This window comes from Bos javanicus, chromosome 1, assembly GCF_032452875.1.
Source record: "Bos javanicus breed banteng chromosome 1, ARS-OSU_banteng_1.0, whole genome shotgun sequence".
Classification (NCBI taxonomy): domain Eukaryota; kingdom Metazoa; phylum Chordata; class Mammalia; order Artiodactyla; family Bovidae; genus Bos; species Bos javanicus.
In genome coordinates this window covers 95644109-95668119 of record NC_083868.1, presented here as the reverse complement: position 1 = coordinate 95668119, position 24011 = coordinate 95644109, and the positions used below count along the sequence as shown (strand labels likewise).

At 40.9% G+C, this 24011-nt stretch overlaps 1 protein-coding gene and 1 long non-coding RNA gene across 5 annotated transcripts; one reads left to right on the top strand and one right to left on the bottom strand.

The window, feature by feature from the left end:
• The first annotated feature begins 3984 nt into the window (after window positions 1-3984).
• Window positions 3985-23508, top strand: TMEM212 (transmembrane protein 212). Of its 3 annotated transcripts, none has more exons than XM_061415812.1 (4): window positions 3986-4233; window positions 13251-13310; window positions 14274-14597; window positions 18827-23508. In XM_061415812.1, the coding sequence occupies exons 1-4, from the start codon at window positions 4075-4077 to the stop codon at window positions 18857-18859; spliced, it is 576 nt and encodes a 191-aa protein (XP_061271796.1). In that variant the 5' UTR covers window positions 3986-4074; the 3' UTR covers window positions 18860-23508. The 3 variants fall into 3 exon arrangements, with proteins under 3 accessions (XP_061271786.1, XP_061271796.1, XP_061271806.1); XM_061415822.1 differs by having other exon boundaries at window positions 3989-4233; window positions 23222-23508; XM_061415802.1 differs by having other exon boundaries at window positions 3985-4233; window positions 14274-23508.
• On the bottom strand, window positions 12953-15846 carry LOC133247269 (uncharacterized). Of its 2 annotated transcripts, XR_009736348.1 has the most exons (5): window positions 15761-15846; window positions 15296-15375; window positions 14406-14573; window positions 13756-13831; window positions 12953-13307 (listed from the first exon to the last, which is right to left on the bottom strand). It is a non-coding gene; the product is annotated as an uncharacterized LOC133247269 (long non-coding RNA). The 2 variants fall into 2 exon arrangements; XR_009736350.1 differs by lacking the exons at window positions 13756-13831; window positions 15761-15846.
• Window positions 23509-24011: the final 503 nt, after the last annotated feature.

The window sequence follows — 24011 nt, the reverse complement described above, 5'->3', positions numbered from 1 at the left end:
ATTGTAGTTTATTCTGAGTATAAGCCTAGGAATGGGATTACTGGATCATATGACAACTCTATTTTTAGTGTTTTGAGGAACCTCCATACTGTTTTCCATAGTAGCTGCACTAATTTACATTCCCACCAACAGCGAAAGAAGGTGGAAACCTGGTCTTTCTGATGCTAAATGTCTCATCTGTGTAAAAAAATGAAGCTGGTCACCTGAAGCTGCAAATGTCTGTCTAGTCAAGGTTATGGTTTTTCCTGTGGTCATGTATGGATGTGAGAGTTGGACTATAAAGAAAACTGAGTGCCGAAGAATTGATGCTTTTGAACTGTGGTGTTGGAGAAGACTCTGGAGAGTCCCTTGGACTGCAAGGAGATCCAACCAGTCCATTCTGAAGGAGATGAGCCCTGGGATTTCTTTGGAAGGAATGATGCTAAAGCTGAAACTCCAGTACTTTGGCCACCTGATGCAAAGAGCTGACTCATTTGAGAAGACCCTGATGCTGGGAAATATTGAGGGCAGGAGGAGAAGGGGACGACAGAGGATGAGATGGTTGGATGGCATCACTGACTCAATGGACATGAGTTTGGGTGAACTCCGGGAGTTGCTGATGGACAGGGAGGCCTGGCACGCTGCAGTTCATGGGGTTGCAAAGAGTCAGACACTACTGAGCAACCGAACTGAACTGAACCTGAAGCTGCTGGGGAAATAAAACATTTTCTCTCCATCTCTTGTTTAGAGCTCCATTTTCTTTCATCTTGGGAAAATGGACCCCTTCTGCGGCTTTGAAACCTACTTTTAAAAAACGCATGACTTGAGCACACACAAAGCTATTACTTCTCAGATGTGAAGGAATGTACTTAGAGAAGTGGAGGATGTCCAAATCATCCTCTCTCTCTCAGCATCACTGACATTATCTCATCTCTTTAGGGTTCCAGGTTATATTTCGTTTCCTTTCTTTCTCCTTTTTTTTTTTTTTTGCAGGGAGTGGATGGGTGAGAGCTGAAATCAAAGCATCAATTCATTTAGGAGCTTTTATTTTTCTAGTGGCAAAATTGGATTGAAGAGTTTGGTGGAATGTCTACCATTCTTCCCTGAGCCACAACAGTGAAGGGGAAGGAAGGCTCAGCAAAGCAGCCTCCAAAGACCTTGACAAACACCATCTCCACCAGGGATTGCAGAACCGCCTTCCAGTAAGTTATTGCCAGAAGGAAGGGAGGGGCCCTGGACGGGCAGCGACCCTGTGAGCCTCGCTGGCTGCCAGACCCTGGGAAGAGGAGATATGGCCAGTCTGAGAGGAAGCCTGGGCCGGGAGCAGAATTACACTTCTCTTCTTTCCCGATAGCTGCCCTCCCTACACATCTTCTTGCTTTCATGAAATCAGTGTGGAAAGAAATCACGAGGAAAGATTTCCTCGGTCAGGGAAAACACACAGAGAAATCCTGAGTTCTCCTTCTGCCCCTTCTCTTTGTTACAGTAAGTGGTGACGACTTTTCTAATCACTAGTAAGTTCAGGGTTACAGGTCACAATGGCAGAGTCAGGGTTAGCCTGTCAGCGTCACTACCCTGAAAAAGCACCCCCCAGACTGAAACAAAAACTATTCCTTTTGTTTGCCATCTTTGTACTGTTTAACATGAATGTTTCAACAGTCTTTATTTTCCAAACATGCAAACGGGAGAGAGTGATCTGACCCACAGTACACTGACATACCATGTAGCTATAACCTTGAGATAAAAAGTAAAGGAAAAAGTCAAAACAGCTCAAACCAAACAAGTTTTTCTTCAGTTCCAGACCCCTTGCCTGTGTAACAAAGGAACGCACTGACATTAGCACACACTGGCCGTGGTGCACAGGCACAGAGCTACAGGGAGGCAGACCTGTGGGACCGCAATTGCATAGCTGGGAAGTCGAATGGATTCATCAATTTAACAAGTGTATCCTATGTGTCTACTCTGTGCTAGACATGATTCTAGGTGTTGGCAATATCTTATACACCTAGGGGATTTATAAGACGTACAAGGCCTCTGATCATGTGGAACTTACCTAGTGGCACTGGTAAGGGGAGAGGGGAATTAGAGACTACACTCACAGTGTTGAGAGGAGATGGAAAATAACAGCTATAGTGGAAAGTCTGAGCTGGTTTTCTGAATTCTATATATCTAGAGATGCAACTTCTTCAAAATCTGGGTGACACTGTGGAATGGTGATTAAGACAGAAAAAGGGAGAGGATCAGAGAGAAGCTTCTCTCTTCAGCTGTACCCACGAGCATCCTTTGGGAGCTTTTCCAAGCTATCAGCAAAGGTCAAACATAGTGTCTGTAAGATGACAGATAAGAGAAACAATGAAAACTGTGCCTTTGTCTCTTACTTCTGAAAGAACTCCAAAGATGGAACATCCTGATAAAATAACAGGTATCTTCTCAGGCATCTTTGCTATTTGGAGGTCAGTGCTATGGAGAAGGAAATGGCACCCCACTCCAGTATTCTTACCTGGAGAATCCCAGGGACGGCAGAGCCTGGTGGGTTGCAGTCCATGGGGTCGCTGAGAGTTGGACATGACTGAGCGACTTCACTTTCACTTTTCACTTTCATGCATTGGAGAAGGAAATGGCAACCCACTCCAGTGTTCTTGCCTGGAGAATCCCAGGGACGGGGGAGACTGGTGGGCTGCCGTCTCTGGGGTCGCACAGAGACAGACACGACTGAAGCGACTTAGCCACAGCTATGGAGGAGGGCATGGCAACCCACTCCAGTATTCTTGCCTGGAGAATCCCAGGGTCAGAGGAGCCTGGCAGGCTACAGTCCTTGGGGTCACAAAGAGTCGGACACAACTGAGTGACTGAGCATGCATGCTCAGTGCTACACATTTTACCTGTATTGGCTCATTTAATCCTCACAACCATCACCTAGTAAGATAAACGCTAATTTTGTTCCCACTCCCCAAATGAAAAAACAGTCCTAGAAAATCTAAGTGACTTGCCCTTGCTTAAGGACGTATCCCTGGTAGAGATTGGAACTAGGACAGGATCCTAGCTGTTGGACTCCAAAAGCCTTGTTCTACACCACAATCTTTTCATCAACAAAATTATTTTCCTCATTTTATTTAAGGAAAAAGAGAAAAGGTACTAACATTGCATAGGCTATTTAATCACAAGTCGTCTGCAAGTGGTCTGTGTTTTCCAGATGTTATCTTGAAGGAGATGGTCAAACCTGTCCTTTGAGTCAAAAGCAAATACAAGTCACTTTCTCACAACACATGAAAATTAAGAGATGAACTTTTGTGATTGCTTAAATGTTGATGAGCCCATCATCTAAATTTTGAATTACAATTCATGGAGATCAATAATTCAACCAAATAATGAATTACTCCTCAAAGTTTATTTTATAACTGCATACATTTCCATCTTTGCCCTTTACTTGATAATTGAATTAACAATAAATTAACTGAGGTGAAGCTGGTTTAGTGAAAACAATGTAGAAGTCCCTAATGAAGCTTGTGCCGGTTGGGGGATAAATTCATATCAAAAATTCAAAAATTATAAGTAGAACTGAACTTTGAAGGGATGGAGAGGTCTTGCTTTTGCTTTAAATCATTTAAATTAAATGTACTGAAAAATGATCAGAGTGCTTATTTTTACTTTGTTTTGTGGGAAATTGTGCTGGGAAAGTGGATCTATTGTGCACAAAGGATGTTGGCTTTCTGCTGCAACCACCAGGCAGGTTGAGTTGAGAAACAATTAGCTCAGTCAGCAAGCCTTTGAATCTGATTAAGCCAGGAAGTGGTCACTCCCCACGACAGGGCAGAATGAAGGGAATGAAGGCGGTGGCCCAAAACAAGGAATGATCTCTCTGTCTCTGTCTGAAGTATTAGAATTTATTGTGTCAAATTTATGTCGAGGATTATTTCACTCCATTTTGTTATTATTTCACTAAAAACAAATATAATCTTGTTTCCAAGTGGATCAACAGTCCACATGTGTCATGGCTACTGTCTCTTAGAAACTTCTGTTTATCAAGGCCTGACATACTCTCATGTTTTGGTAACGGGACGTCTTTGAGACCCAGGACCCAGATCACAGAGGAAAATGCAGCATTTATACCAGTCTGCTGGCTGGGTTCTCATTACTCTGGGGGCTCTCAGTGTATTCTCTGGAGTTATTGCTTTCTTCCCAGTCTTTTCCTGCAAGTTTTGGTTCACGGGATGGAGTGTCTGGATTGCCTGTCCCATTTGGAATGGAGTTTTGGTAGGAAAATATTTTAATATTAATGTTTTTATTACATGTGTTGAGAGAATAAAGGAAAAAGGGAGGGGAAAGTGGGATGAGAATGATACATCTTTTAAAGTTTTTCAACAACATGAAGACATAAAAATTCTACAGAAAATCAGATTGTACCTTAGAACATTGATTTCTATTAGTTATCTTTTAAAATATAAGTATTTCTTAATGTCATTTAATCATGTATACAGTATATCAGGTGGCATTAGTGGCAAACCTGCCTGCCAATGCAGGAGACATAAGAGACATTGGTTCAGTCTCTGGGTTGGGAAGATTCCCTGAAGGAGGGCATGGCAGCCCTCTCTGGTATTCTTACCTGGAGAATCCCATGGACACAAGAGCCTGGTGGGCTTCAGTCTGTGCGGTTGCAAAGAGTCGGACATGGCTGAAGTGACTTAGCATGCACACACACACAATGTATCAGATATACTATAATGAAATGCTATTCTCTCAAAAGTTACTTTATTTTACTCTTATCACCTTGACATTCTGAGAAATTGGAATCTATCTTTCAAAATCTGAGTGTAGAAAAAAAATACAAACCATGAAAAATAATTTTTAAATGAAGAACAAAGTAAAATGATTTTCAGGCAAATACTTTTATTAGAAACACTAAGGTTGTGTTTATGTGACCAAAAAGTTTGCAAGCCCCAAACCTTAGTTCTCCCATCCTTTTCTTTGAACAAAACTGTTTGCACTGAAAGTAACTGAAGAAGTTGGGTGATGGGCTTCACTAGCTTCATGTGTTGCCAAACCTGCATGTGCCAAATACACGTGGATACCAAGTAACTGCTCAGTGTCTGCCTGTTAAATGGTCTCACAGATGAACCATCATACTGGTACCTCAGCTTCTGGGTCAAAGAAACAAACACACGTAGCCTTGGAGTAGGTGGTAGCATGATGGAAGAGGAGTTACAGAGGCCTGAACATTCAACAAATCCTTCTCTCACTGTTTCCCGGGATGCCTGATACTCATTATTGGAAACTAGATAATTCAATTTTGAAACTTGTTGATCTTATGGAGTTTTCTCTTACAATATAGCCACTGTTGAGAGGGGCAATATCTTGTCCTTTTTCTAAGATTTTTTTCATGTGGACCGTTTTAAAAGTCTTTACTGAATTCGTTACAATATTCCTTCTGTTTTATGTTTTTTTTTGTTTTTGTCTTTTTGGCTGTGGGGCATGTGGGATCTTAGTTTCCTGACCAGGAATTGAACCCTCACCCCTCTGCATTGGAAGGGGAAGCCTTCAGGGAATTCCCTTAAGTCTTTTTAAAAAAAATCAAACTTTAATGGAGACACCATTTAAAAGAAAATACCTAGGAAATATCATTTTAATTTATTTATTAAATAAATATATATTGATAGCCTACTACAATCTTGAGTTACAATGGAAAGTAAAATAAAGTCTTGCTATTAAAGGCACACAGTCTAGGGGGCTTTAATGATGGTGTGCAGATGGAGGAACACTGGATGGGAGGAGCAAGGAACTGAACGTGGAAACCACTTGATGGCATTTTTCTTTTCTTTATTTAACACATTTTTTTTACAACCACCACCCAAGTGTTGAACTTTTCCTCTTTCCCCCAACCCCTACCACAAACCACACAGTCATTCAAGAAAATGTTTATTAAACATCTACTAGAATGCAGAGATGACAGTTACACTTATACAAAAGACTACCAACTTCTTTGTTGGTGATCCAGAGTAAGAAAAGTATTTTACATCAAGACGTGAAATGTACATAAATAAATCTTTCAAGGGAAAAAGATAGATATTGAAACATACATATAACTAGATTTATAGAACAAAAGATTCACACACAAAAAAATAGTTTCTGTGTGAAGCAAATTCTCATATTTTCTATTCAATATTAAAAAGAAAATTCTGACTTTACAATTGACCCAGAGTTTAACAAAACCATGGTTTATAGTTCAACCCTGTGTCCCTTTCTTATACATCTTTGCTTATCCCTGCTGGGTCTATCATAATATAGTCAACAGATATTGGTGATTTGATTTAGTTCACAAATTATTGAATATAAGCTTTCTACACCAAACATCTGTTTCACTAATCATGCTTCATTTAGCTAATCAGGCCCAGAGAAATGATATGGTAGCACAGAACTAGTCAGTGGCTTTTTGATTTTAAGAGTGACAGCATAGGGAAGTAGAGTCAGAGAGTTAGGATTTGGGAAGGTGGGCGTTGTTCAAGGCCTGACTTTGACATTCTTGGTATGTAGTCAAGAGCAGGGCCCTCATTCAGCTGGTTCTTCATTGCCTTTACCTTTAGAACATGGACTTTCACAGGTAGAGCGCCCATGTGAAACTGTCTAACCTAAGAGGCTCAGAGAGAAGGAACACAATTTGAACAAAGACTTCATAATAAAGAGTTTTGCCAATTTTAAAGCCCTACAAATGCTAGTTAATACCATGCTTTTGATTTATGCCCCACTCTGTCCAAGCCCTTTGTTCCTAATCCCTTGCACCTGCCTCACTCTCCCATTCTGTTCCCTGATGACATGCTGAGTTCCCTATCATGTTACCTCCTGGACCTCACCTCCTACCACTCTACTTTTAGCTCATTTCTTTCCCATCACATTCCAAGGTGTGTCTGCCTCAGGGCCTTTGCACTGCCAGTTCTCTGTCTGAAGCCTTTTCTCACACAGCTTATTCCCTAACTTCCTTCACTTCTTGGGTCAAATGTCACTTTCTCACAGATGCCCTCCCTCATTGCTGTATTTAAAATTATAAACCTCCCCCACGTTGGTATTCTCAGTCTCTCATACATTGTTCTATTTTTCACCCATGGCCCTTAATACCATCTAATATACCATGTAATTGACTTATTTATTGTCACACTTCCCCCCAAATGTGCATGGTACAAAGGCAGGATTTTTTTTAATCTATTTTGTTCACTGCTGTATGTCCAACACTTAAAACAGAGTGAGTAAATATCATGCTATATATTCAGTAAATACTGCCTGATATTTGCCAGTATTTGCCTGATATTGCCAGTGTTAAATGAGTGGTGAATCACATGCTCTCCATTTTGATAGATCAAAACTCCTTATACAGTTGAACTCTGATTAGACTGCAAAGAATAAAGGTCCAGCTGATATTTATACTGAAGCAGGAAAAAAAACCCTCATGAGAAGGAAAGCAATAAGAAAACTCACTCTTTCAATAATATCTAAATTTGGAACAGTCTGATTTTTTTTTCCTAGTGAGTTTTCCTAGTAAACCACAGCTCTGTCTGATCAGGGTCAATCTCAAAAGGTCTCTGACTCATCCTACAGCCATCTCTGCCAATCACTTCTCAACTTGTGTGTGGAATGTATCTTCCTTTGGTGGAAAGATGATTTTTACACTTCAATAATATTTTCTTTTGAAAATGACTCCATATCTCTTTTGAGATTAGAAGAGAGACATTTTTAGAAGTCGTCTATACTTTGTATTTGTTTGGTGACTTTCATTCAAGGCTTTCTAGTCTTCACAAATATTCATTTTCAGACTCTCACCTCAATTTGGACAGCAACGCGATAGGCAGTTTTCCTTGGATTTCTGATGTAGGTTATTTAAAGGTATCAGCTGCTAGAAAGTGCGCAGCAAGGAGATCATAGTGCCTTAAGGACTGAGCTCCACTTTAATCCTGGAAAACCTGGCCTGTAGATCAAATTCTGATGAAGAGACTGAAGTGGAGTGAATTTAAAAACAAGACCTAAAGCCTGCAGGGTCCAGTGGCTTGGCCAGCAGTGAGCAGCGGTGCTGCACCCACAGTCCTGCTTGGAGATAGGAACTTTGGAGAAAAGCCGGCTAGATTCATTCATGCAATCTCCAGTTTCATCAACCATTAGAGAAGGGGCTTGATGGCACCAAATGCTTAAGACTCTTATAGCTTCAGCAGTCCTGTGATTTCCAACCAGCCAATGGTCTGTTTTCCACTTAGATCACCTAAGCTTTTTGAAGCTTAATTTGTCCAAAAATGTAATCATATTACCGCCAAAAGTACTTATTTCTTCTTCTGACTTGATAGTCTTTGAACTCAATTTCAAACTCTCAAGTGAATTTTGACTTAATCCTTTCCTCTAGCTTTCCTGGTGGCTCAGATGGTAAAGCATCTGCCTGCAATGTGGGAGACCTGAGTTCGATCCCTGGGTTGGGAAGATCTGGAGAAGGAAATGGCATCCCACTCCAGTATTCTTGCCTGGAGAATCCCATAGATGGAGGAGCCTGGTGTAGGTCTTTGCGACCATGGGGTCACAAAGAGTTGGACACGACTGAGCGACTTCACTTTCATTTTCCTTCACTTTCCTCTAGTGTTTCGCAAACTGAAACGTGCATATGAACCAACTAGCACACTTGTGGCCAGTGTGCACATGCGTGCTCAGTTGGGTCCACCTCTCTACAACTCCATGGACAGAGCAATGCCAGGCTCCTGCATCCATGGGATTCTCAATGCAAGAATACTGGAATGGGTTGCCATTCGCTTCTCCAGGGGATCTTCCTGAGCCAGGGATTGAACTTGTGTCTCCTGTGTCTCCTGCATTGGTGGGCAATTTCTTTACCACTGAGCCACCTGGGAAGCCAAATCAACTAGAGATTTTTTTTTTTTCTTTCTTTTTAAAAAAATTATTTATTTTTTAATATAAATTCATTTATTTTAATTGGAGGTTAATTACTTTACAATATTGTATTGGTTTTGCCATACATCAACATGAATCCGCCACAGGTGTACACATGTTCCCCATCCTGAACCCCCCTTCCTCCTCCCTCCCCATACCATCATCCCTCTGGGTCATTCCAGTGCACCAGCCCCAAGCATCCAGTATCATGCATTGAACCTGGACTGGTGATTCATTTCATATATGATATTATACATGTTTCAATGCCATTCTCCCAAATCATCCCACCCTCTCCCTCTCCCACAGAGTCCAAAAGACTGCTCTATACATCTGTGTCTCTTTTGCTGTCTCGCATACAGGGTTATCATTACCATCTTTCTAAATTTCATATATATGTGTGGAGATTCCTTAAAAAACTGGAAATAGAACTGCCTTATGACCCAGCAATCCCGCTACTGGGCATATACACCAAGGAAACCAGAATTGAAAGAGACACGTGTACCCCAATGTTCATCACAGCACTGTTTATAATAGCCAGGACATGGAAGCAACCTAGATGCCCATTAGCAGATGAATGGATAAGAAAGCTGTGGTACATATACACAATGGAGTATATTACTCAGCCATTAATACATTTAATACATTTGAATCAGTTCTAATGAGGTGGATGAAACTGGAGCCTACTATACAGAGTGAAGTAAGCCAGAAAGAAAAACACCAATACAACTAAAGATTTTGTTAAAAATGTCAGCTCTGATTCTATGACTCTAAAGGGCAGTTGAGATTCTGCATGTCTGACAAGTTCCCAAGAGATGAGATACTACTGGTCCTTAAGACTGTACTCAGGGCAGCAACACACTAATCCAGCCCATTTCAGCCCCACTTCCACCCCACCACGTCCAATCCACGGCCAAGTAACTGGTATTTTTCCCACGAGGCAAAATCGCTGTGTTCTTTTCCTTTTTTGTTCTCACTGCGCAACCCCGCCAACCTCCTTACCACTTCCCACCCCACTCAGGTTTTACGCCTTGAAACTTTGATAGCTAAACTGTGAGAATCTGTGTGTTAGTGGATTATAAAATCAAGCTGTGGGGTAGTGAGTATTTAAACATATAGAATAGAATCAAACAGAAAAGAGTTATATCACATAATAAAGTTATGTGTTATCATGTAAAAATATTTATAACTTGGCCATGACGCAAAATATGTATCTTACTATGGGTAGAGGTTTAAAGAAAAAGCTTGAAGAGCAGGGTCTTACAGAGATCTCTAGGTCTTACTCCATACCTATCCAGCATGCAACAAATGGCTTATCTTTCTAAACCTCTGCTGTGTCCATCTAGTCCTGTCTTTGAAAATCTTCAGTGTCGCTTCATCATCCAAAGTTCAGGTTTGTTAGCCTGGATTTTGAGGCCCTCCTCCACTTGGCCTGTTGTGGCTTTGAAGCCTGGTTTCCTACTCCTCTCTGCCAGGGACTGACCCTCTGATGGTCCTGGCTCCTCTCACCTTTCATTCCCCAAGCACGCCTGCCATGTTCCCCCCTGTGTATATGAGGTCCCAGCTGCCTGCACTGCCCTTTCCTCTGTCTCTCCCACTGAAATCACAACCATCCTTCAAGCAATCGCCTCCATCAGCGATTGTCCCCCGGAAGTGGTATCTTGTCACCAACCTCTTCCCACACAGAAAGTACTCACTCTTCCTGCCTAATTTTGTGGACATTCTTATGTCCTTCCTTTCACATCTGGACTGTAAATTCCGTTTAGAGTTGGAGCCATGGTTTGTATAATTATTGCTTGGTGAGCTTGCTTTTCTTATTTAGCTTCTCTGTGCCTCAGTTAAAAACTAGAAAATGATTTCCTCCTAGGGTCATTCATTGTGAGGATTAAATGAATTAACACTCGTAAAGTGTTTGGTAGAACGCCTGGTATCCAGTTAGTGCACAATAAACTCTCAATGTTATTATCGTTATTCCATTGGCATAGTGCCTATCATGAACCAGTACCCCCAAAATAGATGTCTGTAAGTGCGTAAATTAACCCATATTATTAGGATTCCTCTAAAAGTTTCTATTTCTGCTGTGAAGCTCTCTGCTTCCTTCAATTCATCTGCTTCTGGGAACTGCATCCTTACTGGGGCCATTTAAAGATTTAGTGGGAGGGTTCACAATTAGCATGCAGAATATGAGCAGCAACTTTTGCCAGACCCAAGTAATGTCCCTCAAGCTGCTCCCAGAGAACAGGTCCACAGCCAGACGAGAAGGCAGAGGCTGCAGGGCTGGGTCACTCTCTGCACTCACACCCTCCCCAACCACAGCCTCCCCTCTGCCTTTCCTCACAACCGGACCGCCCCTCTCTGCCCAACTCTTCACCTCTCAAAATGTCATCATTTCCTTTTCCCAATTGACTTCTCTTCCCTATTCTCAAATCTCTCTTTTTAAAATTCTTTTCCTTTTCCCTATCTAAAAATATATATTTTTTTGTAATGAAAGGAGGCAAGGGGAAAGCCTGTGACTCTTGGGGGAACACCCTCACTCCATGTCCCACCCACAGCCAGGCACCAAAAGAGATGGGTGTGCTTGGGTCCTGAGTCACCATCTTCAGGGTGGATTGAACAAGTTACTGAATGGCATTCATACACCAACCTCCCCCATGAAAGATCTTTTTCAAAGTTTTGTGTAAACAAAGCAAAATTCAAGCTGGCAGCTACAACAGAAATAACAGGCAGCTGCAATTCTGCAGGACTTTTCAACTTTTAAAAGGAAAGAAATGGTTTGTGCCAATGTAGTTAAGGCAATCTAGAATGTAAGCATCTGATAATGTCAGTTATCTACTTGGACTTCAATCAGGAGAGGTGTCTCCTTTGCTTTTTATTTCGTTTGCTTTAGAGTTTCTCATGCGTGGAGGAGTGACGTGTCAGTTGAGCGCTTTGCCTCTGAACGCAGAGATTGGCCCCAGGCTTAGCATCAGTGCTACAGTTGCTCTTAATAATTCTCTTGTTTTGTTGTACTATTTATGCTGGCTCAACCTCCATAGGGTCGCTTGGAAACTTTCCTCTTGCAGAATCAAGCCCAACCTCGTTTGACTACAGATGGTTCTGTTTTTATCCATGGGAGTTTAATGGGATGGTGATGCCAAATCTGGAATTTCAGGCTTAGCTGCATGAGAAGTGTTGTGTGAGTGTTTGTGTGTGTGCTTTTCCCCCTCACTCTCAAATTCTCTAAATCCAATATTCAAAATAGAATATGCCAGGAAGATGAAAATCTGTTTCTCAAAACAATAAATATACTAGACCTGGAGCTACAAAAAGTAACATCCCACAAAACCATTTTGGTAAGAACTCTGATTTTTTTTCTCCTTAAATTTGTTGGTACCATACAGTGAAGTTTATTTCTCTGTCTTAAACTGTAAAATTTTAAAATCCTAAATTATAACTATTTTTAGTCCTGTCCTCATTCTATATCTTATTTTAGGCACATCTCTTCCTGGTTTTCTCTCTCAACCTCAAAACATTCCTTGCACAGGGACAAATTATTTATGGGTTGGGAATAAGCAATTTCTGGATTCAGTGGCCACAAAGGTCTCCATCAGACCCAGTGCCAAATCGAAGATGAGTCCAGAATTTTTCCCCACTGTCTGTTACTTAATTCTGATGACACCATTCCCTCCTTTGTTGAACTATTTTCATTCTGCATTTGGGACCTTTTTCTTCAACGGAGACTGTTAAAAAAATCTCTTTTGGAAAGTTGGACACCACTGCCCCTAGAACCATAAATGCCCCGTCATGCATTTATTCTAATAATAATTTTTATTACTTGAAAAATAGAGATCATGGATTTGTATCCCACCAGCAGGGCAAGCCTGCAAAATCTCTGAAGAAAGCAAACAGTAGAAGATATGCTACTGGGAGGGTTTGTCGGGGGTCAAGGGGTGGGGTGGGGTGGGGGTGGGGTGGGGAGGAAGTTTTGTGACACATTTCCATTCCAGTTCCTTCTGTTTGTAATTTTAGCAATTTGTGAGAAAAAAGAACAATAGACTATTAATCAAAATAAAACATATGGCAAGGGTTATAAAGCCAAGCTTTTATTGCAGTGACATCTTACAGTAGTAAAGGTTATAACGGTGATGGCAATGGCAAGATGGAAAATTTAAAAAATGAGCCTGTGTGAATCGTGTCTTTGTGACACTGATGGCTTCTTTTCCTCATTGGCATCACTGATGAGGAGGTGATCAAAGCCATAAACCCACTTAGCTATCTGCAATTCCTTCCAGTTCGTGATAAAGTTGTCAAACTGTGAAGCAGATTGAACTCTTTCCAGAGGCACCTTCTCTCATGGATGTTGTTTTACCATGTTCCTTTTACAGGCCATCACAACTGGTATCCTCCTACTGTTGGCTCACAAAGAGTGGACGCAGAGATACCTGGTAAATACATAGATGTCAAGTAAAGTGGTAGAGTAAGTTTGAAGGTCAAATCTCTACTAGTTCAGGATAGAACACAAAGAATGTGATTTCTGATTAAAACTGACTTTTGTCTAATTTATGCCTTATTATAATGCATTTCAATAAAACACTGTTTTAAATGACTAATTTTTATCTGATACCTGCTCTAAGCATTTTCTACAAGTTACTGACTATGGTATTTAAGTATTTGATTAATAGTTTGGGAAGAACAGAACCAGTGTTAGTCTTCCTGAATTACATTTTGCAAAAATGGATCTGTAGTCTTGTCTGTTTTAATGATTCATCTTCAAGTTCTCAATTGCTGTTTGGGATCTCTTTCCAATCTCTCTACTGCTTCTCCCATAAAAAGGATGAAAAGTCTGTGTCTTGCATTTCAACAGCATAGAGTCAAGTACAGAAAGACTACCTTGAGCAGATTATAGCTCCTCTTCCCATGGCCACAGCAGAGCTTCTGAAACTTTATGTGTGAGTTACCTGGGGTTCTGGTTAAAATGCAGATTCTGACTCAGAAGATCTGCAAGAGACTGAGATTCTCCATTTCTAATAAGCTCCCAGAGGGTGTCAGTTCTCCTGGACCATGGACCACACCCTGAATAACCAAGTCCTAGAGTAAGGCAGGGATTCTGTTCACTCATTTCTGTTTTTCCCACCCTAGACTGGTTCTCAACATGGGATAGGAGATAAATAAATGTTTCTTGAATGGAGTTGATTTCATTTCTGCCCCAGTGGGTTGACATGTTATTCTCTCATATTGAAGGGTCAAGAGGAAAACAAAAGGACCTAAAGAGGTAGCTGTAAACCATTTCTTCTTCATTTCCCAGTAGGAAAGATTAATAGGCAGCCTCTCTTTTTCCCTCGTGTTGCTAAGAAGCTTCTAAAACATCGAGCTCCCAAAGTAATCATCTGTTTATGTTTTATTTTCAGTGGGAAGCTAGTTTCACCTTTGTGATTCTGAGCATGATGGGATGCCCACTTCATTTTACAGTAGCCTTGGTTTCTGCTCTCCTTGGCCCGTATTGCTTCTACTCACTCTCAGGGATTGCAGGGATCAATTACCTCGGTTATGCAGTTGCTTTTCCTTTTCCGTATGCAAAATTCCCATCAGTCTGTGTGGACCCACCGCACTATGAAGAGTACCACCTGACACTGCAAGCCTTCGACCTGTGCCTGAGCTCTGCCATGCTCTGTGTCTCCCTGACAGCGTTCATCACACTTTCTGCAAGACTTATCCAGAATGGACATGTCAATGTAAGTTTCCAGAACAGGGCAGACACTTCTTGTTCCATTTAAAATGCTAACATGGAAAGTTTGGTATATTAATACTTGATCTGTCTCTCTTATTTACCTGTGTATCTTGTATAACCAAAATTTTCCCCCTCTTTCTACTTCTACCCCAGCCAAGAGACTGATTTACATCAACATCAGATTCAGCTTTCTTTTTCCAAAAGGGCTGATAATAATATTAATGATGTGATAATAGAAATATAAACTGAATATTTAGTATGTGTCCATTTCACAGATAGTAAACGGAGGCTAAAGAGTTCACACGACTTGCCCAGCTTATCACACAGCTTAGTGGATAGTAAGACCAGATTCAGACTTCGGAGCTATTTCTCTTCATTAGGCCAGATTTACCCTGGGCTCCCTCATCACCCGCCTTGCATCCTCTGCTCCTCTGCCAGACCATTAAGATGTAAGGCTTTGGCTTCCTTGAGGGTTACAGTGGGTTTATTGGAAGAATAGCATAAGGGACTTCTGGTTCAAAATTCCTATGGTTGATACTGGGTCCCTCTTTTGTGGGTTGAACAGCCTATCCCTAAAAAGAGATATTTCCCACTACAGACTCTTATACTGGCCTTATGATTCAAGTTAGAATTATATCAGGGTCAAGTAAATTTGGGTTATGTTAGCCAATTTTTTTCTAGTTTTATCCTATCAACACCGACCAGTAAAGCTGGAAGACAAGAATTTGGCACTCTCGATGCCTTTTGTGGTCAGTCTTGTCCTCTTCAATGTCTTCATAAATCTGCAAAGGAAATCCTGTACATTCTTAGGAACAGAGTTGATTTTACAAGCAACTCTCTGAGAAACAAGGCAAGCATACCAAAATCACCACCCACACTGTACTGCCAGAGCAGTTTAGTATTTGAGATCCCTCCCTTGTGGCGAATGACCTAACTTTCTAGAGTCATTTGTTAAAAGGAACATATGCCTAGGAGAACCACCCATTAAAGAGTTGACAGTCATAACCCCTTCACATGGGTGGCTAATCAGACATCTGGCTATCATTTTAGGCAGAACCCCCACAACATTGAGGTTTAACCTCGGGTGGAGGATAGGGAAAAAAGAATGAAAAAAATATATGCAGAACATGGTAAGACAGCCCCATGGAAACCCAACAGTGAGACCACCTAAAGTGCCTGGAGAGAGAGAAAATTAATTGAAAGCAGAGAAAGATTCTGTGACTTCACAGATTTTTGCCTTTGTCCATCTTGCTCAGAACAGTTTCTAGGTGTGTGGTTTCTGTGCTGAGTTCAGGACCCAGTAGAACTGCAACATGCTACTCAAAGGGGTTCAATGACATCAGAAACACCCAGTGTTCTTGTGAAACTAGGTTTCAGAATCCTTTCCAGGTTCTTTCACACTACATCAGAAATTCTGGGGTTGGAGGCAGGGAATGTACATTTTTAACACACGTCCCAAGAGATTCTGATGAAAATTCTCTTCCTAGCACAAGCTTTACTTAATATCACTACTGAACAGAATTTCAGTTATACAACTTACATAAAATGGAGTACTAGTGTGGTTGAGGGTTCTAGATAAATTTAATAAGCATGTCTTTGATGAATGTTCTTAGATGACTTGATGCCATTTAATCTGTAGGGGTGGAAAATCACATTTCATTAGCAAGGATGAGTGGCTGACATAATGGGATATGATGTCCTATATTAATAAATAGACCACTGTTGCCCCGAGCCCAAAAGAAATATGTGTAGCCTGAACAAACCTTTGTTATCATGAAGAAATCTCAGCTACATTAGGTACAATTTTCAGCAGTAGAATAAATGGATCGTTTATCAAAACTCTAGAAAACAGACAACTTTTTTAGAAGGAAAGGTGGATCATTTGTTGGGATACAGAATTCTACATAGTGACTCTACTTTTAATGAATCTTCATGTAGTTGTGTTGTTAGATTCCCTACATGCTGAACTGGATAAGTAATATTTAAAAATTTTTATTTAAAACTAATAAACATTGCAAAATATGCTGCTGATTCACACTTTTTCATATAAACAAAACAGTGAAAATGCTTTTAAAAGCTTCACTTTCAAGTGTCTGCCTGAAAATTAAAATTCTTTTGTGTAAATATACTACATAGCAGGAAACTCTGGAGAAGGCAATGGCACCCCACTCCGGTACTCTTGCTTGGAAAGTCCCATAAACAGAGGAGCCTGGTGGGCTGCAGTCCATGGGGTCACTGAGGGTCGGACACGACTGAGCGACTTCACTTTCACTTTTCGCTTTCACGCACTGGAGAAGGAAATGGCAACCCACTCCAGTGTTCTTACCTGGAGAATCCCAGGGACGGAGAAGCCTGGTAGACTGCCGTCTATGGGGTCGCACAGAGTTGGACACGACTGAAGTGACTTAGCAGCAGTAGCAGCAGCAGCAGAAAACTCAAAAGCTATGAAAAATCATAAAAAATAAAAAGAAGAAAGTGGTGGTTTGAAGGAGGATTTGGGGGAAATTATGGTTGTACTGTAGAACAAAATCAATTTTTTTTCAGATCCATATGTAACAGTCAATATTATGTGGAAAAATATTCCCTCCTAAGGATTTGTTTCTGTAAGTTCAAAAACATGTTTTCAAAAATGAATCAAGTACCCCCTTAGGAATCACCACACTCTTTATTTCTTCCTTCCTGTGCCTTTTCAGTTCAGTAGAATTGAAGTCATTTCATGTCCCAGTCAGCTCAGCTGCTGTTAAAAAATGCCATAGACTGGGTGGCTTAACCAACACATATTTATTTCTCACAGTTCCAGAGACTGGAAGTCAAGATCAAAGTGCTAGCATGGTTGGTTTTGGTGAGGCCTTCTTCCTGGGTGTGGATGACTGCCTTCTCACTGAGTGAGCACATAGCCTTTCCAGGGCCCAGTTGTAGAGAAGAGCAATCTTATTGTCTCCTATTTCTTACAGACATTAATCTCACAGGAGCTCCACACTCATGACCTCATGTAAACTTCTCCCAAATGACTTACTGCAAAATACCATCACAGTGTGGGGATTAGGGTTTCAACATATGGATTGGGGAGGGGAGAGACACAAATAGTTGATAACATCTTACTGAAGGTCACACAGCGCTGGTGTATGAGCATGCAGTCAATTGGTACCCAACTAAAATCGGAAGAAGAAGTGTTTGAAAGAGGTGTGAAGGGTGTGATGATTTTGACAAACACGAAAGCATGGTGTGAGTGCTACAGACTAAATATTCGTGCATGTGCATGCATGCTAAGTTGCTCCAGTCATCTCTGACTCTTTGTGACTGTGACTGTAGCCTGCCAAGCTCCTCTGTCCAAGGACTTCTCCAGGCAAGAATACTGGAGTAGGCTGCCATTTCCTTCTCCAATGTTATCACCCCCCAAATTCTAAGCCCTAACCCCTACTGTGATGGTATTAAGAGATGTGGGTCTTTGGGCAGTAATTAGATTTGGATGAGGTCATGACAGTCATCAGAAACTCTGTGATGGGGTTCAGTTCAGTTCAGTTCAGTCGCTCAGTTGTGTCCGACTCTTTGTGACTCCATGAATCACAGCACGCCAGGCTTCCCTGTCCATCACCAACTCCCGGAGTTCACTCAGACTCAGGTCCATCGAGTCAGTGATGCCATCCAGCCATCTCATCCTCTGTCGTCCCCTTCTCCTCCTGCCCCCAGTCACTCCCAGCATCAGAGTCTTTTCCAATGAGTCAACTCTTCGCATGAGGTGGCCAAAGTACTGGAGTTTCAGCTTTAGCATCATTCCTATCAAAGAAATCCCAGGACTGATCTCCTTTAGGATGGACTGGTTTGATCTCCTTGCAGTCCAAGGGACTCTCAAGAGTCTTCTCCAACACCACAGTTCAAAAGCATCAATTCTTCGGCGCTCAGCTTTCTTCACAGTCCAACTCTCACATCCATACATGACCACTGGAAAAACCATAGCCTTGATTAGACGGACCTTTGTTGGCAAAGTAATGTCTCTGCTTTTCAATATGCTATCTAGGTTGGTCATAACTTTTCTTCCAAGGAGTAAGCGTCTTTTAATTTCATGGCTGCAGTCACCATCTGCGGTGATTTTGGAGCCCAGAAAAATAAAGTCTGACAGTGTTTCCACTGTTTCCCCATCTATTTCCCATGAAGTGATGGGACCAGAGATGGGGTTAGTGCCCTTATAAGAAAATGAAAAGACCAGTGCTTTTTCTCTCTTCCCCAAAACAGTATACAGCAAGAAGGGGACCATCTACAAACTAGGAAGTGGGCTCCTACCAGACACTGAATCTGTTGACACCTTGATCTTGGAAGTCCAGCCGCCAGAACTGTAACAAATATCTGAGGCTTAAGCCATCCATTCCCTGGTTGTATGTTATAGCAGTCTAGGCTGACCAAGACAGTGAGTCCTTCCAAATTTGTAGGGCCTCATGGGAAGGGGTGGAGCTGGGAAAGGACTGAGAGTCCCCTGCTTGTGTGGCTCCATACAACAACACACTGAAGTGATCCTGTGGGCTTAGCACTCAGTGCATGGGGCAAATGAGCACCACATAAAATTTAAGTTGAAAAATTAAAATGCAAAACAACCATAGCTGAAATTGTCTACATTCTTGGTTCGGTAAGTAATAAAGTGATGAGAAAGGAAAGAATTGGGATGCCAGAAAGACTGCAGCTGTCCCCTGCAGCTACTGTGCCCCTCCTCCATGGAATGGAATGGCTTCATTTGTTTTCCTTTCATTATTCATTGTTATGTTTGGGTTTTTTTTTTTTTAATGAAAGGGGGAAAGAAAATATTTTCCCCTTATCATGTGATATGATGGTTTTATTTTTTTTTAATGAATTGAGAAATATTTGCCATAAAATGTGTAGGTAAACCCTTTAAATGCAATTTAAAACATGGGGACAGATTATAAGTGGACGGCTTCCATTTCTTCAAACTAAAGGCAGATTAGCAGCAATGTACTGGTTCTTAATCTTCCAGAAAACCTACTCTGCATCATTAGCAATAGAAAAGTGTTTTGAAACAAGTTCATCTATAACTCTTCTTCTAAAGGTCTGAGGTTCCATGTGGGCTATATAGCAAGGTCTTTCTGGTGCCTCTGGGAACTAATCCCTTTGGGTAGATCCAGTAAAACTCAAGCAGGATCATGCAACTGTAAGAATGCACTGTGTTTCTTCCTCATAAATTCTATAGTGTGGTCTTCTCAAATTGGTCAGTAGAAAAATCAGAATCTAGGAAAAGAATCACAATGCGGGGTATCACTATTCCGTTTACCTCATAAGTTTGTTTGGAATAATAATAGTAGTTACATAAAACTGGGGAATAGAAGAATAACTATAGGTGCTATTTATTGGGCAGCTGCTGTTCATCAGATGCTTTGCTCACTGTATTCCTCACAACACTCCAAAGCTCATTGAACTCATTTCACAGATGAGGAGGTCGAGGTATTCTTGTCAGATCAGGGTTCTCTCCCAGGGCTTGCAGGCCTGGAGGCCAGGTTCCTTGTTACTGGATCACACCTCTTAGGTGGTGTATCTCCAGTTTTATGTACTCCAAGTGACTTGGCATAATCATGCTTTTAATGGACAATTTTTCTTATGTTACTCACAGACCAAAATTAACTCATATTTTAGAAATGGAAGTATTTTCCCCAGGATATTTTCTTTCTATTTAATCAGTGGGACCATGCCAAGGGTGATAGCAACTTACTAAGAGAGGAAATGAACTAAAGTGTCCATTGTAATGTATTAAAATAAGCTTGATATTTTGTCAAAGAGGGAGCAATAGGTGGGGAGGGGTTAGCAACCAGAGAACTGCTTTCTGTTGAATTTTACTTTATATATTGTTTTGAGTTCAACATATTTTCCTTTTAACATGCAGTCAATTGAAACATTTAATAAAAAATATCCTAATAGGCTTTCCCCCTTGTTCCTCACTTTCAATGTAAAATATTATTGTGAATATATTTTTAACAAATTTTAAATGTCATAGTTTTAAAAATTAGAAATAGATTTAAAAGAAAGAAGAAATTTTTATTTCATAACAGAGCAGAAACTTAAGTAGAAATCAGAAGCCTCCATTCCCTATAATCATGTAAATTCAGTTTTCAACAAAGAAAACTCAATTTCTGCTAGTGAATATTTCAAAATGACTGTAATGGTGCTAATCTATGAATACAAAGCCATTTAAGATTGCAACATTGTTGGCTGGACACTTTAAATTTTATTAATTGAAGGGAATACTTGACAGCTATTATTGGATGCCTGAGACCCCTCTTCAAATGAAAGATGGGAGAGAAAGAGAGGAAGTAATGAGGGTGAAACATAATGGAGGCTTTGGGAGGTGAGGAACCAGTCCAGACATTATGACACTTCCTCTCCTGACAACTGTACCATACCTCTCAAGTGTTTCTCTACTCTGTCCTCTTTTCTCTATACCAACCGTGGGGACCCTGGTTGGGGTCCCATATTCTCTCACTCAGACTTCTTCACTTACAATCTCTTTCTTAAAAAGTATCCTCCACACAGGCACTAGAATGAACTCTCAAGTTCAGATCTGTTTGTATCATTCCCCTGCTTTCCCCTTCACACTCCTTCACATGACATCATGTGTACTCAAGCTCCTCTCTGAGCACGTGAGTTCCTCAAGTTCAGGGACTACGGTGAGCAAGAAAGGTGAGACTGGGAGTGTGAGAATCAAAAGAGGAAGAGAGAAGCAGGTTGCAATACTAAATGTCATTTTTATATCCTCTCTGTTCAGTTTAGTTCAATTGCTCAGTCGTGTCCAACTCTCTGCGACCCCATGAATCGCAGCACTCCAGGCCTCCCTGTCCATCACCAACCCCAGAGTTTACCCAGACTCATGTCCGTCGAGTCGGTGATGCCATCCAGCCATCTAATCCTGTTGTCCCTTTCTCCTCCTGCCCCCAGTCACTCCCAGCATCAGAGTCTTTTCCAATAAGGCAACTTTTCGCATGAGGCCAATGTATTGGAGTTTCAGCCTCAGCATCAGTCCTTCCAATGAACACCCAGGACTGATCTCCTTTAGGATGGACTGGTTGGATCTCCTTGCAGTCCAAGGGACTCTCAAGAGTCTTCTCCAAAACCACAGTTCAAAAGCATCAATTCTTTGGCACTCGGCTTTCTTCACAGTCCAACTCTCACATCCATACATGACCACTGGAAAAACCATAGCCTTGACTAGACACACCTTTGTTGGCAAAGTAATGTCTCTGCTTTTCAATATGCTATCTAGGTTTGTCATAACTTTTCTTCCAAGGAGTAAGTGTCTTTTAATTTCATGGCTGCAGTCACCATCTGCAGTGATTTTGGAGCCCAGAAAAATAAAGTCTGACACTGTTTCCACTGTTTCCCCATCTATTTCCCATGAAGTGATGGAACTGGATGCCATGATCTTAATTTTCTGAATGTTGAGGTTTAAGCCAACTTTTTCACTCTCCTCTTTCACTTTCATCAAGAGGCTTTTTAGTTCCTCTTCACTTTCTGCCCTAAGGGTGGTGTCATCTGCATATCTGAAGTTATTGATATTTCTCCTGGCAATCTTGATTCCAGCTTGTGCTTCTTCCAGCCCAGCGTTTCTCATGGTGTACTCTGCATATGAGTTAAATAAGCAGAGTGACAATATATAGCCTTGACGTACTCCTTTTCCTCTAGCCATAGCTAAAATCTTACTTAAACCTACAGCAGGAGAATTTTAAATGTAAAGACAATTTACATGTCATGGGGAAATTTACTATGGTCATGGAATCCAAGTAGAATCTCCAGAAATGAATACATAGAAAAGTAGATTTGGATTCTCTGCTGCACTCCATAGGGTCACAGAGAGTCGGACATGACTGAGCCACTGAAAAACAATAACAACCAGGGAGTGGTGGTTTACTGAAGAGTTGCTTTCAGTAGTAGGCTACACGAAGAACCTGATATATACTGTTTAAGTCAAACAGCTTGAAGGGTGATGGCTTCTTCTATCATCCACTATTTGAGTAGCCTTGAACAAATCAATATTGAAACCTCTTTGAGCCTAAGTTTCCCTGTTGGTAAAATGGAGACAACACCTACCTCACATGTTGAAAAATGAAATGATATAATTACTATTAAGAGCCTCACACTGAGCATAGTATTTGACAAGTCCTCACGCGTTTGCTTTCTTCCCCTCGATTCTAATCAAATTTAAATTCTTGGCTCAGTCAAGATTTCAGAACGTGCCCTTTAGCCTTCTGTAATTATCAAAAAAACCCAAAGCAGACAAAATAAACAACAAATGACCAAAAGAGACAATGAACAGAGAGAGTCCCCACTCCATAGACAACCCTGCCCGCAAAAGTAGTGGTTCTTCCAGACCGTTTCATGCGTATGCCAGATATTTTATGACACACGTAGTTCTTTTTTTATATTTCTCTGCCATGCCCCTCCACCAGTATCACCAATTTTGTTCTCTCTAGTGATTCCTTTTAAATCCTTAAGCGGTACCATGATGCTGTTACTTGAGTCATTCTTCACTGGGTTCCTGTGACATAAAAAAGGCTAAATTAAATGTCAGAAATGACACTCTATTTTCTTTGATAAATTGTAGAAATAAACAGTATTGTATTTTTTTCTTCCTAGGGTCAAAAGAATGGACAATAAATTTGAAGCAATGTTCCTCTTAAATTTGTCATATTTGTGACCATTATTTTGAGATATTTCTAAAATTATTTTGATCTTTAAACTTTTTTCCTCTATGTTCTTATAAAGTAAAAATTGAAATAATTGTACACTTTAGCCCTTTGATGCTTAACCTTTTTCTGATTTATATGCTATGATACAAAAATTGAAATTATGTCATTGTTGTCATAGAATTTTAAAATTTGAAATAGAAATAGAAGTGAATAAATGTTTTAAGTTCCTCTTGTTCTTTGTGTGATGTTCCATTAAACTGTAATTTCATATTATCCAAATTAAGGAAATGCTTTTCAGCCTTTCTTCATTGCCATTACGGAAGTGATTCTAAATCTTCAAAGCACAATTGAATTGTGGGCATAATGAGAAAGGTCTCCTGCAGGGGGTCTATGGCCCTCCCTCCTGACCTCTCTATAGCTGGTCTTTGGCACTTAGGACAAACAGTTTAATTAATTAGAAAGGACTTTAGTTGGGCTTCCCTGGTGGCTCAGACAGTAAAGAATCTGCCTGTAATATGGGAGACCAGGGTTTGATCGCTGGGTCAGGAAGATTCCTTGGAGAAGGGAATGACTACCCACTCCACTATTCTTGGCTGGAGAATTCTATGGACAGAAGAGCCTGATGGGCTACAGTCTGCTGCTGCTGCTGCTAAGTCACGGCAGTTGTGTCCGACTCTGTGCGACCCCATAGATGGCAGCCCAACAGGCTCCTCCGTCCCTGGGATTCTCCAGGCAAG